Genomic DNA, 15,049 nt, shown 5'->3' with positions numbered 1-15,049 from the left:
TTGATTGGTTGCTTTTTTGTTTGTATATGAATGTACCTTGCAGTTTACCGTCTATATATAATTGTGATTGACTTTATCACTGGAGAAAACAATGAACAGGAATCCTTTAAAAAGAATTTACTATAGCTTAGATAGTAGACAGTCCTTAAAAATGTAGTTTATCCCCTCAAACACTGCAGGTTTTTTGACACAATGCATTTCTGACAAGTTATACGTTTCTGTTCTGAGTTTTCACTAAGAATTTCAGAACATCATAAAATGAAAAACTTTTAATGTTTATGTTACGTTGAAAGTGTTGCGCTGTCACTAGCTGCCTTGCTGTTTTCAGCATGCTCTGTGCTGTGAAATTGCTGTGTTTCTGATGAACTTTACAGCACATGTCCCACAGGCTTTCTTCACCCTCACATGTGCATGAGACTACCAAGGAAATTTTATTACAGATGAATGTAACAGATGTTTTACTCTGACCTTTAACCAAGGGTTACTGCAACTTGATTGATCTCCTCCCATGCTCACAAAACTGTAAGTAAGCTGTGGCTCTCTGAAAATCACTCCAGCTGTCTCACCAGGTTAGGATCCATTTGCCCCCAACACAGTCGCTATGTGCTGTGTTGGAAACATTCAGATGTGCTCTCCAGCCTCCTGGTGTTGCTCCAGAAGGGAAGTAAGTCACCAATAGGCTCTGCTTCTTGTCTGCTGGATTCATGAAGGTGCTTGAATCTCATAAGGCATCTGAAATACTGGAAGATTTTGTTCCAGGGGAAGTTCAGGTTGGATATTATGAAAAATTTCTTCTCAGAAAAGATAGTGAGGCACTGGCACAGAGATGCCCAGAGATGTGGTAGAGTCAAAGACTTTGGAGGTGCTCAAGAACCGTGGGGATATGAGGCACTGAGGGATGTGGTTTTAGTGGGTATGATGGTGATGAGTTGGCGTTGGACTAGGTGCTCTTAGAGGTTTTTTCCATTCTATGATTCAGTGCTGAGGCTCTCAAAATTCACCTGGCATGAAGCAGCTTGAATCAGAGAGGACTGAATTGTTGTCACCATTTCAGTGAACATGAGTGCAGGAAATAAGCATTTGTTTTGCACTAGGAATTAATTCAGTGGCTCCATCTGTTTCTCACTGCTTGTACGTACCATGTACTACAAGAAATATGGAAGGGGGTTGGCAGGGTGATAGTTTAGCATCTCTGGGTTTCATTATAACGGGGGAATGAGGGTGCAGGGTGTCTCAGATGAGGTAGCTCACTCTCATCTATCGAAGCCAGTGGTATCATTGTTGTTATGCTGGCAGACATACCTAGAACCTTAAGCTTAGACTGAACAAACATCCTGCCTGGGGAGTATGGAGTGCAGCCCTTCCCCTCACAGTCAGGGCTGGGCTGGTGTGTCTCTAGAGCTGGGCATTTCACTGCAACACTTGTGCTTTCCTAATGCTGGCAACTGGGAGCTGGGAGGGATTTATAGGATGGAGACCCTTCTAGATATGGACATCCCTGGGGAGCACATACATGAAGATATAGTCTTACCAGCACCATCGGAGAGCAGACTGCACTGAGAGCTGGGGGCTGGGAACCACACCAGAATAGTTTCCATGGAAATGTAGTGCTTGTGGCACTGGCTGAAAGCGGCTGAATCATAAACTAGGAGAAGGCTGAAGAGCATGAAACAGCCTGCAAAAAGCACACATGCCTGGGTCAGCCAACAGAAAAGAAAATGGATAAGAAGGGGGAAAAAAAAAAAAAAGTTGAGTGGGTTTCCTAACAGTCTCAGAAAACACCTTGGAGTTAGTGAATTAAAGCTTTTTGCTTAAAGAAATTATCTTTTAATGTTCTCCAGGGATATAGTAGAGTGCCTGGGTTAAACTGCCACTGCAGCTTTAAACAATGCAGTGTTAAAAGGGGAGAGTCTGTCTTTTGTGTATTTACTCCTGTAATTATAGGTACAGCTTTCAGAACAGTATTTGGTATTCAGTGTAGAGCAGCACAAAACAAATGCATCGTATGAGCTCTCAAAGCAATTTCTCTCTCTCTCTCATGTAACATTTACCGGATGTTTGGCTTGTTGGCAATTTAATCAGTCTGAACAATCTTGTTTGGTGACAAACCTCCTAAATCACAAAGGAGTGATGCAGTTTGTATGGGTGAAATGTGTTCCACAGAGATATTTCAAGTTGAAGAATAAAAATGAGAATTAGACAATACAGAACTCATTGAAAGCTAGTTTTCCAGCTGTTCTAATTTCCCACAATTTAATTTGTGTGCCGTCAAAAGCAACTTGGAGACTTCCAGAAAGATGATAGAACTAAGAGTGAGACTAAGTAGAGGGTCTAAATTGTGCTGAATGCATTGCAGTCCCATACTGTAAAAACATCTCCTAGGACCAAATACAGGCAGCATAATATCCTTGTAAATTGGACCGTTAAATAAAACTGCAAAGTCATAAAGCTGTAGCATTACCCTGAAATTAATATATCGTCACCTTTGAATTATGGAACAATTTAATAAGCATTTAGACAATCTTCTTTTCAAGGCTGTATATAACTATTCCAGGTTATACAGTAGAAGCTGTGGCTATGCTTTCCTATTGGGTTTTGAATTACTTGCAGCTTGTGTGTGGTTCAGAATTTTACCAAGCTGAGAAAGCAATAAAATAAAAAGGTGGAATAATAGAAGGTAAAAATAAACAATGACCTTTGCTTAGAGAACAACTTTCTTGTTCTCACTGCAAATTCACAAGTGCAGAGAGAGCTCATTAAGTTGAGTAAAAAGGAAAAAAAGCATACAATATGGACAGATAGAAAAAGATAATGATAGTCTCTTTGTTGAAATAAAGAAAGGAGAGCCTTATCTGCCTAGATTAGCAGTTTCCGAACATTGAATTGGCTGTAAGAAGCTAGTGACACTCAGTTTGGCTTGTGTCTGTCACTTCCAAAAAATATAATGAAAGCAACACCCCCAAATAGTAAAGATTTTAAAAACAAACGCAAACAGAATGAAATAGGAACATTGTTTAGAGACCCATTTGCAAATAGCACAGGTGTAATCTTTACAGAGATGCATCCCTGCAAAAGAAGATGCAAATTGCAAAGTTAAGCTGCAGACAGCTGCTACACTTCTTTCTAACTGGAATGATGTGTGTGCATGTCCAGCTGCAGCTACACTACTTGCCTAGACCCTGAAGCATGCCTGAAATGCAAGCTCACAGATCACTGTCAGTAAATTTGAGAGTACACACTGGCTGAACTGTAGGAGGAAAATTCATTGCCCTCATTATGAAGCAGACAGCTCTATTCTGGGAGCAGTCTTAGCTAAACTTGCAGATGTGAATTTGAGAAAATAGAATGATCTTTTCCCACGAACCACTAGGTTTCAGGTTGAGAAAATGGTATTAGAATAAAGACTTGACCTTAATGGTGAGGGTCTTCAGAAGAAAGGTTGCCCTCTGATCTGCAGAAGCATATGGACGTGGTTTTGCTGTTGTCTTGAAATAGTCTGAGTATTTGTTGTGCTCCAGTTCAGCTGTTTTTCCTTGTTAGAAGCCTTTTTCATTGACTTTGAGGAGGAAAAAAAACAACAAAAGGTGTTGAGGTAGTAGAAAATATGTACAGCAAAGGTACGCAGGCTACAGAAACAAACTTTTAAAAGTTGGTAGCTTTTGTCATCTCGCATATATGCCTGATAGTGACTCGCCTTTAATTAGATCAGTGGGATAAATATTTATATTTTTTGAGGTTTGCTGTTCATTACCTTTACCTCAAAGATGGAGCACAGAAGGAATCTTGGGAGCAAAACACAGACCTGACCTATAAAACTAATAAGCATAATAAATCAGGCATATGTAGATTAGAAAACATCTGAAATGTAACTAACTTTTTTCCTTTCTGCTACTCCTTTTTCTTCTTCTCTGTTCTGATTTACTTGCTAAATCACAATTACGTTCAGTACAGACAAATTCAATTTGTTTTTCCTTTTCCCCTGCAAACTAGAAGATGGATAATCTGCAGTTAATTTTTCATTTCCACAAAATACTGTGGAGAAAAGCAGCCCTTGAATGCCAAAGTTCAGATCTCAGAGGCACAGATGAGTGCGTCTGTGATGATAACAAGACCATTGAAAATTAATCAACAGTTAGGGAGAAGACAAAAGAGAGACTGGTCCATCTTGTCTGTTCAATATATTTGTCAATAAGTGGTAGTCCCTGACAGTAAGTTTTCTGATGCTTTGTCCAACCTCATTTCAAATATGTCAATTGATTACATTTCCAATGCTCCTTGGGAAGACTGTTTCATGTTATGATAATTTTTTAGGGTGTTGGTTGGTTGGTTGTTTTGTTGGCTTTTCAAATACCCACATGGCACCTTTCCTGGTGTACGAGTACAAAGCTTGGAAAATATTGAAGTGTTAATCACTCTGCAACTCTAATATTAAAGGTAGCTGTATTTCCTAATCAGTAGTATAATCAGTATTACGAACACTGATTTTATTATATGAGGACTGTTCTGAAAGTAATGCCTCCTATTTTATTATGTTGGCCCATGAAGTCAGAGGTGAATGTTGGTGTTATGGCAGTGGAGGCTGAACCTTCATACCAGCATTCGATTACATGCTGTCTTGTGACAGATGGCCACAGAGGGTCTGTCTGACAAAATGGCATATGATGTGGAAGGGTGTATGAAGCAAAGGTTTGTCATTGAATTCCTCAATGTGGAAAAAATGAATTGACATTCATTGATGTTTGCTGAATGTTTATGGAGACCAAACAGTGGATGTGAGTAGAGTGAAGCAATGGGTGGTACATTTCCACAGTGGTGACAGTAACATGAAAGACAAGCCACATTCCTGACAACCATGCACAGCTGTCACACAATGAAATGAAAGCATCTCGATGAGCTCATCCACACAAATCAGTGGATCGTGACTAGGGAACTGCGTAATGCATATTGACTGCAGTGTGTCAGAAACAATAGTGGCAATGTTAGAATATCACAAAGATCACAAAGTTTGTGCCAGGTGAGTCCCACAAATGCTCACACAGGAATAGAAAAGAACACAGTATGCAAGTTTGTCAGAACCTATAGAAGCAATACGAGGCTGAAGGTGACAATTTCCTGGATTATATCATTACTGGTGAAAAGACATGTCACCACTATGAGCTGGAGTCAAAATGCAGTCTGTGGAGTTGTGCATGTGAAGTTCTCACTGAAGAAAAAGTTCAAGAAACAGTCCTCAGAGGATAAAGTAATGTGCACTGTCTTTTTGGGTGGGAAAGGGATGATCCTTCTGGATTTCTGGCACCTGGAAAAAAACATCAATTCTGACTGCTAAATCATGACGTGAGCTGAAGGCTCCAACTTCAAAAGTTGCATCAGAGAAGATAGCCTTTCGGTTGCACAATAATGTCAGCCTCCATACCAATTTAAAGACCATGGAGCACATTGTCAGTGTTGGCTGCACGTATCCACCACACTCATCATATCGTCTAGATTTGGTGCCTTCTGACTTTCATCTGTTCACGCCAATGTGAGATGGACTGCATAGGCAACATTTTCCTAGCAGTGATACTATCATACATAGTAGCAGCTGTGAAACAATGGGTCACCTCTACTGGTACAGGTTTTTACAAGTGTAACATGCAGGCTCTTGTCCATTGCTGGTGAAAATGCATAGCTAATGGTGGTGACTATGTTGAAAAATAGGGTTTTGTGGCTGAGAATTTGGTCTGTCAGATGATGTTATTTTGCTCTTTGAAACTGTTGTAGTTTCCACGGATATGGATAGGGGACATTACTTTCACAGCAGCCTACATAGTTTCTCAAATGTGTGTTAATGATGCTCAATAGAAGAGCTTATCTGCCCATCTGGAATTTCTAGTGAATAGCTCATTCCCTTCTCTTGTTTTATATCTCACTTAACATCTGACTTATAGTATTGGTGACTTTACATTTGCTGTAATATGTTTTTCAGTGAAAGCAAAGGTTTCCAGTTTGACCAGCATCATTGAGAGGAATGCTGGTTCACCCCCAATTACTTGGGAAAAATCCACTCCATTCATGTCAATCCATAAGAGAACAAAAGAAAAATAAACAAAAAGACATTGGGTGATGAGAATCACTTTTTTCAGATGTATAAGATGTGTTATGACTTAATTGACTTACATTGTATTGGAAGAAGTCTATTGTGCAGAGCTATGTAGTTTTATGTTGTGCTACCGCATTGTCTGTTCTTACAAGCACTGGTGCAAGATTTAGAAACAATAGATTTGTAGTATTTCCTGTGGTTTTAATCTAACCTTTATGTATTACACATTGCATCAGTGCTTTCTTGACTTCCATCTTAAAGGATCCACGATCAGCATCCTGAACTCTGTAAGAATCTCATGATAATAGATCTATGAGCAAACTGCTTCCATCCACCATCACAGAAATGATGAGAATGCTGTGAGTAGATCTCTAGTTTGCTGAGTATAAACTATCCTTACAGTCTCCAAAGTTCAAGATCATGTTGTAAATTACTCAGAGAAAAATTTCTCCCAAAGTTGGGCCAGATGCATTTGTATGATTCTCACATGCTGCTCATTACTTGTCTGCCTTCTGAATGATTCTATAATGGCAATTCAATAACTTATGAGTGTCTTTGAAAAGATTGTCCATTTAGGGTTTATATATACATGTCAGAGTTCTATGGAAGTAATCTGTGAGATATCTGAAGCTTAAAAAATATAGATCAGCTGTAACACATTCTAAAGGCTCATTGTAAAGCTAGTGCTGTATGAGAATCCAACCCACGTTATCTGGCAGTAAAATCATCTGAATACTTCAATGCACAGTTTTTAAGATCAAATTTGCTTCCTTTTATTTTTGCCTTGTGTCTTCCCTGAGTAAACACAGTCTTAGGTAAAGAGGGAATTTACTGTGTGTCTCTCTTTGTAAGAGCATGTGCAAGACTCAGCCTTGTGAATCCTCGTTAAAGAATTTGCCTTTCTACTCTGGGTCAGCTCAGCAGACTGGCCATTCAAGCTGCCCTTGTTATCTTGTCCCTTGCTATCACACCTGAACCTACTGGGAAATAGCTTCCCTGCTAAGCTAATTGCTTCTAATTGCCATGTTCTTGTCACACCAACCTCAATGCTGGTAGAGCTGTGCTGTTGCAGCGTGAATTGTGAGTAAACCTAGATTCTGTTTTGCATGACCTGAGAAATACATTGTATTGTCAGTAAATGCAATAAAAGAAGTGAGGTTGTGGTCCCCAGCATGGGCAAGCATCAAAATTTATACTTATATACAGATGCTGAGTCATATATTGTTCTGCATTGTTCAACTTTCATGCAGAAAAATGTGACAGTTGAGTAAAATGCATTCTCTGCCTTGTAAATGGGCGATAGGAACACGTTCACAGTTGCAGCTTTTTGTCAGTAATTCTGTTTGTGATGATTTTGTGAGAGCTCATCAGCAGCAGTTACTATTTCTTATAACAGTGGGCTGTTCTCTTAGGTCAAGTTATGTTTGCAAAAGATGAATGTTACCATCCCGAGACATATTACTAAGTCTTCTCCCAGGACTGAAGCCAGTTGAAATGCATCTAATTTTCTCTGAATGCTGGCAACAGAAGATGCTGAAGATTTCCCATTTTTCCTGGGAAGCTTCTAACAATTTTTCTCTAGCACAGCAAGCTGTAGCATCTGCTCAAGCTGGTTCAGGGAGAAACAGCTCTTGGGTTCTATGTTGATATGCAGGTTTTCATCACATAGGGACCATTTCAGAGTTGACCTTGTCTGTATTGCAGTAAAGTGTTAGATTTGGGTTGGCTTTTGTGCCCTGCTTGTTGCAAATTTTTGGCTGTTAACTTCCCATTCAATCCTTTTTTCATTTAACAGAAGACAAGATCTGGACTGCAGTGCAGCACAACAACACAGGGCTAACCAGAGTTCAAGGAGCTGGTCCAGAGAAGCCCTACACCATGTCCTTTAACTACAACAGCAGCTCAGAGCAGCTTGAAGCTGTGATAAACAGTGCGGAGTACTGTGAGCAGGAGGCAGCCTACCACTGCAAAAAGTCACGTCTCCTCAACACCCCAAGTAAGTGTCATGAGCCCAAGTCTTTCCTTGTTAACTGCTATTGATTATACAGCAGGTGCAGGCTGCACTGCAACTAAGGAGAAAGAAAACTGCCTGGATAGTAGCAATACAGGCTAAAGTGAAAAGCCGTTGACTTTCTTGGGTTCTGCTGTGTGCTGGCTGTCCTCTGACATCAGATGGACAGAACTCTGCAGGGGAGTTTCCCAGGGTGTAAGTCCTTGAGTACAAAGGGTCTGAAAGCTTCTGCAATGGAAAACAGCACTTGGGAAGCACTTACACTGTGCCGGTGGTAAATGATTGGTGTTTTTTTTTTGTTTGTTTTTGTTTTGCTTTTTTTCTTTTGCTTTTTTTTTTTATTTACAGATTTTTAGCTATATTAAAAGAGAAAGTGTAAGACTAACTTATGTATTTCTAGTCAGTAAGGTTGTACCAGTCCAACAGTCCTGAATGTGATGTTTAAAGTGCTTGGTAGAATAGTTCCTGGGGCAAAAAAAAAAATTTTTACCTCTTGGTAGAAGGAGCCAATTTTTTGCACTGAATAACATTGTAGCAACTAGAAAGCAGAGAGGATCTGATCAGTTTGTGTCTTTTTGTGATAGCAAATCACCAGTGGCTACTCAGGGTGGCTGCCTGTTGTGTGGTGCTCTGATGAAGTCTGGAGTTTACATCTGGTAATCCAGAAAAGAGGAATGCCCTTAAAGGCAGGCTTCTGGATGCTTCCAATGTTTGTTTAGTTGTTTGTAATGTCTGTATGGTCCTGATGATTATTAGGTCCTTCCGATTATTAGGAACTCTTAAATTTATTAGTAGGCTAGGAGAAATCCCACGGAAAGCCTTAAGGGAATCTTGTAATGGGTGTTCTTATTGTGTTAAAAATACACAGCCTAATGAGATGTAGAAAAAAACTTGACTGATATCAGCAGTTATTATAAATCTAAGTATTTAATAATCCGGTAATCTGATGCCTTACAAATACTTTATTTTCAAAAGCAGTAAGTTATGTCTTTTGTTACTATCAGAATTTACCAGCTGAGAACCGTTTGTATTGCTGATAATTTTTTGAAGAGTGAAGTTTTAGCATCAGCACCCAGAGTTGAGCAGAAAGGAGAAACAAAGCACAGACATAGCTGCTCATGAAAACAAGGAAGAATGTTTTACCAATACTTTCAGAGTCATTGGCTGCTATTATTCCATACCATCCTTGATGTGTTACAAAGATATATTCACCACAGAGATTATCCAGATATATCTGGATCATTTCTTTTTTTAAAACCACAGTGTTACAGCAGATCTGCATATATTTAATTCTCCTTCTTTCTGTCAGGTATTTTATTCATGTGTGTGCAGAAAGAAACAATATATGTTGTAGTACATCTTGTATATGGAACCTCTGTAAAGCATCTTGCAGACTTGCTAAGACAATTCCCGATAGGCACTTGTCCAGGAATTAAATGTGTGACAACAGTGCCTTGAGGGAGAGGTATTAGGGCGATGTTCTGCAGACCAGCTTGCTCTCTTGCAGCTGGTGCAGTGCCACTGGGCTCCTGACAGTTGACCATGCAAGACTCATAACTCTTTAATACATGATAAATCGGAAAAAAATTACAATCTTGAGCTCTGCATGTGGCAGACTATCATTTTTCCCCTTTCTCTTTCTTCTTTTTGTACGCTTTTTAATTACGCTTTCAATTTTTCATCGTGAACTTTCTCTGTAGCCCGAGGCTATAAGTTTGACTAGACTTGGAACATGCTCAAAAATAAATTGTCTGAGCTCCTGAAACGATGAGGTTTGGGGAACAGGCTTGTTCTTAGCTTAGTGTTACATGTTTTTTAAGTAGTAGAAAGGAATATATTTCCCCAAAGCCTTCTGTATTTTTGTTAATTGATATTCATTTTGAGGTGAACTATCCCTGTATTAGGGAAGAACCTAGAGCCTAGTGGTACATATCTTGAAGAGTCCTAAGATTTAAAGAATTTCCACTACTAAGCTTATAGGTGTGTGTGTATTCAGGGCATTTTGCTGGGCACACTGTGAAAGATTCCCACCTATTTATGCCCAGTAGTAATTGATCACTAAAATTGATTAGTACAAAAATCAGAACTCCGAGGGTTTCCTTCTTGATTTGGCCCAGGTTTCTGGATGCCTGAAGCATTTTGTGCTGCAAGAGTAATGCTTAATTATTGTTAACAAACAACATTTATATATTCCTTCAAAAGTCAGTATATAACTGCGTGTGGTGATGAGAATGTTGCATTCATGGGCCAGTAGGGAACATTATGTCACCTAATCCATCTTGATGAATATCACCATTCGTTAATAGTTCTGGACCAAGCCCAGCAGTGTGCATTTAATGGAAAGACATCTTCCAGAGGTATATCTGATCTTGACAGATGTACAGAAGTTCCCCCACCATCAAGGGATCTAATTCATTTCTGTGTTTCATCTACTATGGAATTTTGTTTTTATTTCTTTTTTTGTCGTAGGAGATAGAATATATGATTAAGATATCTCAGCTGGTAGCAACAAAACCCCAAATCCTTGCCTTCAGGATCTAAACACTATCATGCTTCATAGAGAAACAATAAAGAGATTTCTCTTTTCTTTTTCTTCCTTGACTTGACTCTGCAACAAATATTCACGCTGTTACATAGTAACTTTGACTTTCATAGCTTTGACATGGGAGGAAAAAAAGAAAAAAATTAATGTGCCTAGGTAAAGGGACAAGTACTCTGGGCAGCCTTAGAGAGAAACCAAGGGAGGTTTCTGGCTTGCATAAGATTGTTCCAGTTTATATCAGGGAATTTGTCTTTTTGTTCTTTTTACTACCTCTTGCCTTGAAGGCATAGGCACCTCCTCAGTGGGTGTAATTCAGCGTAGTCTCCCCATTGAGTTACTTGGATTTACATCTGCAATGTGTCAGACACGCAATCTGGCAGTAGGCAAAGGAGTTTACTCATCTCCACCTCCTGCTGTCTGAAAAAGCCTTATCAGTTCTCACTGTCATACTACAGCTTAGTTGCAAACATGCCTTTGAAAACTAAATTAAATTCCTCTGAACTGTGTTTTTGTGCATCTCTGGTATCAGCTAGATTTTCAGGAGGTTTTTGAATGTCAGAATAGATGTCTGTTCATCAAAGCTGGCTTTCACAATGCTGGCAAATGAAACTTTCTATTTATGACCAGTAATTGTAATTCTCTTGTGACTTCTCCCTGCCTGTTGGAGAGGCACCCACATAACAAAAGCAAGTATGACAGTTGGCATTAATTAGAAAAGTTATCCACAGGAGACTGGAGATTTTACCACTGCCTCATCCTTTGAAGCACATACTGTCTGCTGAGGACCAGGATGAGCTAGTAGGAGAAGGAGGGGTGTGGGCGGGAAGCTTGGGTACTTCTGTATGTGCTGTCTGTATGCTTGGAATTTGAAGAGAGATTTAGGTCATAGGGCTCTGATTTCCTTTCCTTGAGGAGCATGTCGGATAATAACTTAGGACAGGAGTACATGAACAAGAATAGGTGTGTGTGAACACTTTTAATTACACTGTTAGCAGACAAGATTTTTGAAGGTATGAAAACAGTTCATTAGCCAACTAACATTAACCCTCAGCTATGACTGAATTTGCTCAGGTTTCTAGAAGCAATGCATTCTTAGGGGTGCACTCAAAGGCTTAACATTTGCAAAGAAACTTCACATCCACCATATCAAGGATTTAACACAGTGATAGCTGTATCAGTGGCAGGATACTTGGTTTACAATATGTATACATGGCTGACAGTCTGTCAAATTCATAACATATTTGTGTAGGCAGAAACTGAGAAAAGATCAATCTTAGAGCAAAATCAAAGAATAGGAATGTTCCTTTTTTTTTTTTTTTCTCCTTTTTTTTTCCTTGTCTCTTTCCAGTATAATTCCATACTATGTTGCTTCAAGTTTGGATTTCAAATGTCCATCCTAAAATACACACCTCTTTCCTGAACTTTTTCCCTGTCTTAGCACTGAGGTGTACTGTATGTGGTTTTCAGCTCTGTGATCCTATCATGACAGACATAGCTGTTCTTCCCTACCTCTGTTCCACTGCCTCTGTGTTTTGTACCCCTCTTACCAGAGGAAAACACAGTTGCAAGAAGTGTGTCCTACTCTGAGTTTAGACTTAAGTTTAGACTTGATTCTCATTGTTGAGACAAATTTGTTATATTTCCATAGCCCTTAGCAAGTAGTAATTTGCTGTTGGGTTTTTGGTCACTATTACTTTGTGCCTTCCAAATATGCTATTCTATTATTCCAGGCACTTTAAATTGTTACTGTGTTATCAGGAGAAGATTTGCCTTTGTCTACAACAGGGCAGTCTGCCCTGAAGAAGTGGTTCATATTAAAGAGAGTGTTGGGTACATGGCAGTTCTAGATTGAATGATGTAGTCATTCCTGGCTAATTAGGATCCTCTTCTTGAGAATAATTGGCTTGGCATCTGTGTTTCCACCACCGCACCTTGTCTCTCCCCTCCAGCGTGGCAGTTCAGATAAACTGCTGTATTTAGAGACTTTGAACAAAGTTTGCCATAGTAATTTAATATGGATGTTTGTCAGCTCTCTTTTTCACAGAGAACGATTTAGAGGCCATTTTGAAAGATGCTATATTGTTAGTAGTATACAGGTGGTCTAACAAAAATGAAAAACATATTGCATGGACAAAGTAACTTGACATTTAGTATTCATGCACCTGTGAGTAATGGAATATCATTATCCCAATTTCTGACCTTGTACCTCCCACATACAGTCCCTCCTGAGTGACAATAGACAAATATTGCTATATCTGCCAGGGAAAGAATGCCAGCTGCTTGGATTACTTCTGCTCTAGTCCCATTGGTCTTCTCTGAAACTGCATTGCAGCAAAGAGGCCAAGCAATGAGAAAGACATGGAAAGAAATCTTTGCAGGGATATACTGGGTGACTTTTGATTCAGTGGAAGGAAAGAAAATGCACTATCTTCTTGAACCTAGCTGCAGGAGAAGACAGCTTGATGCTTCCTGATGTGTTTCTGGAATGACACCAGAAAGGCACAAGTCTCTGCACCATTATCTATGTTTGCTTTAGGCATGATATGTCAGGTGAATTTAAAAAACGATTCTTGAGGTGGTGTCTGATAGAAAGGTGGAGGAGCTTGTATGGTTAAATACTATTTATTTATGTGGAATGTGTCCTTCATATTTCTGCTATACTTCTGGTGCTACTGAATATTTCTGTTGCAAATCTCCCCTCATTTAAGGAGCAGTTCTGAAGTTATGCTTCTGTTTGTTTATGAGACCTACTCTTTAGCTGGAAAACAACTTTGCTAATCCAAATAGAACAGAGCTTCTGTGCTTTACTGACATAGAAAGTACTTCTTCCAATGCATGTGAAGCTTGTAACAGGGATATTAATGAAGTTATATAGAGCAGTTAAATAAAGTGTAAACCTTGACAGCATACTTTGAGCTTGTAATCTGGAAATCATTTGTAAGCTGCTATTGTAGTGCTGTACGGAAGTCAGTGTTGTGAACTGATGCTATTAAGACATGTTTGTTTAAACTCTGTATTCCAGTAGGATGGGGACATCTGTTCTCAAAGAACCTCTGATTTGGAATAAAGTTGAATGTGTCTTTTGCTTCAGCCTCTGAAATCTATGGGATGATACAATTGCTTATTGCTCAGTAATGAGGAAACCTTGAGTTCAGGGAACTCTGCAGTAAAAATAAGGTTTTAGAAATTGATAGTCTTATGAGATACACGAGTACACCAGAACCAAACATGTTCTTGTGATACTTCAGATTTGATGGACACAGTCATGTAAGTTTTTTGTACACAAAATTTGAAGAAAGAAATACACAATTTTTTCAGACTATTCTAGGCAGCATTCCCTAATCATGAGCAGTGATGGTCTTTTTCAATTTGCAGGACTCTGCATATTGTTAACAATAAATAGTGGTAATTATAAAAGCAGCTAATCTATTGTTCCTTATAATAACAGCTCATTAGCTATGACAGCAACCTCTCCACTGTTCAAAACAGAAAGCAGTACTGCTCTGCTTGTGCAGAAAAGTGTGCCTTCTTCCTTATTAGAGCCTCAGCAGGGAGTGTGTTCTCATCACACTTATATTTGTCTGCTTCATTCAGCTGTTCTACTTTGAGCATCCTGGGCTCCATTTGACTGAAAGATTCTTACTGACATTAAACTAATTTCCCCTTCAAATTTGGCCTCAGGTGTGTGTGTTTGTGTGAGATGTTTCCAATTCTGGAGCATGGAAAATGTAAATTATAACGGTGGAGGTGTTCACAGCTTGCTTGATGCTATATGAGTAAAGAAATAATTTACATTTCTATTCATGTTATCTTTAAAGATAAGCATCTTGTGTTGTAATCTCTGTTTTACGGATGTTTGGGGTTCATTTAACTCTGGTTCTATATTTGGGGGAGAAAAAGTATGTGCAAAGCAAGGTACTTAATGAAAGTCAGGTGGGATGGAACAAGTGAACGGGACAGAACCAATAGTTGCATGATTTAATTATATAATGTTACTAGGAGAACAAAAAATGTTAGCATAATTAAAAGGAATCATGTTTTTTGTCTGAGTTGGGTTAGACTCAGATCCACTACCTGTAAATTTTAAGTACAGGAATTCTATCCTTTTTACTGTGTGAGGATAGCCTATTGGAAATGTGTTGTTTGTTTTTTTTTTTTAAACTGTGAAGGCGGAGACAGAGGAAAAGAAACAATGAGGATCAGCTGAATGCTGTGCTTTCAGATTACTTTGTGTTCTCTTGCTGTTAGAACACTAAACAAGAGTCTTCCCCAGGAGTATATGTAGCTCAATGTTTTGCTTTTGTGAACCACCTGATGTCAAGGGTAGCATAAAAATAGTCCTTCAAAGTGTCAGTTTCTCTCTTGTAAAAAAAACAAAACAAAACCCACAACCCTTTACTCTAAAAAAAAAAAA

General features: G+C 39.0%; 1 protein-coding gene across 1 annotated transcript in view; it reads left to right on the top strand.

Moving 5' to 3' along the window:
- LOC104911810 (contactin-associated protein-like 5) overlaps positions 1–9,816 on the top strand; it is a 40,759-nt gene extending 30,943 nt beyond the window's left edge. Inside the window, exons 7-8 of the mRNA XM_031554311.1 lie at positions 7,878–8,078; positions 9,794–9,816. Coding sequence (XP_031410171.1) covers positions 7,878–8,078; positions 9,794–9,816 — 224 coding nt within the window. The remainder of the gene's footprint in view (positions 1–7,877; positions 8,079–9,793) is intronic.
- The last annotated feature ends 5,233 nt before the right edge of the window (positions 9,817–15,049 follow it).

Source organism: Meleagris gallopavo, chromosome 7 (assembly GCF_000146605.3).
Source record: "Meleagris gallopavo isolate NT-WF06-2002-E0010 breed Aviagen turkey brand Nicholas breeding stock chromosome 7, Turkey_5.1, whole genome shotgun sequence".
In the NCBI taxonomy this organism is placed as follows: domain Eukaryota; kingdom Metazoa; phylum Chordata; class Aves; order Galliformes; family Phasianidae; genus Meleagris; species Meleagris gallopavo.
This window is presented reverse-complemented; position numbering and strand designations above follow the sequence as displayed.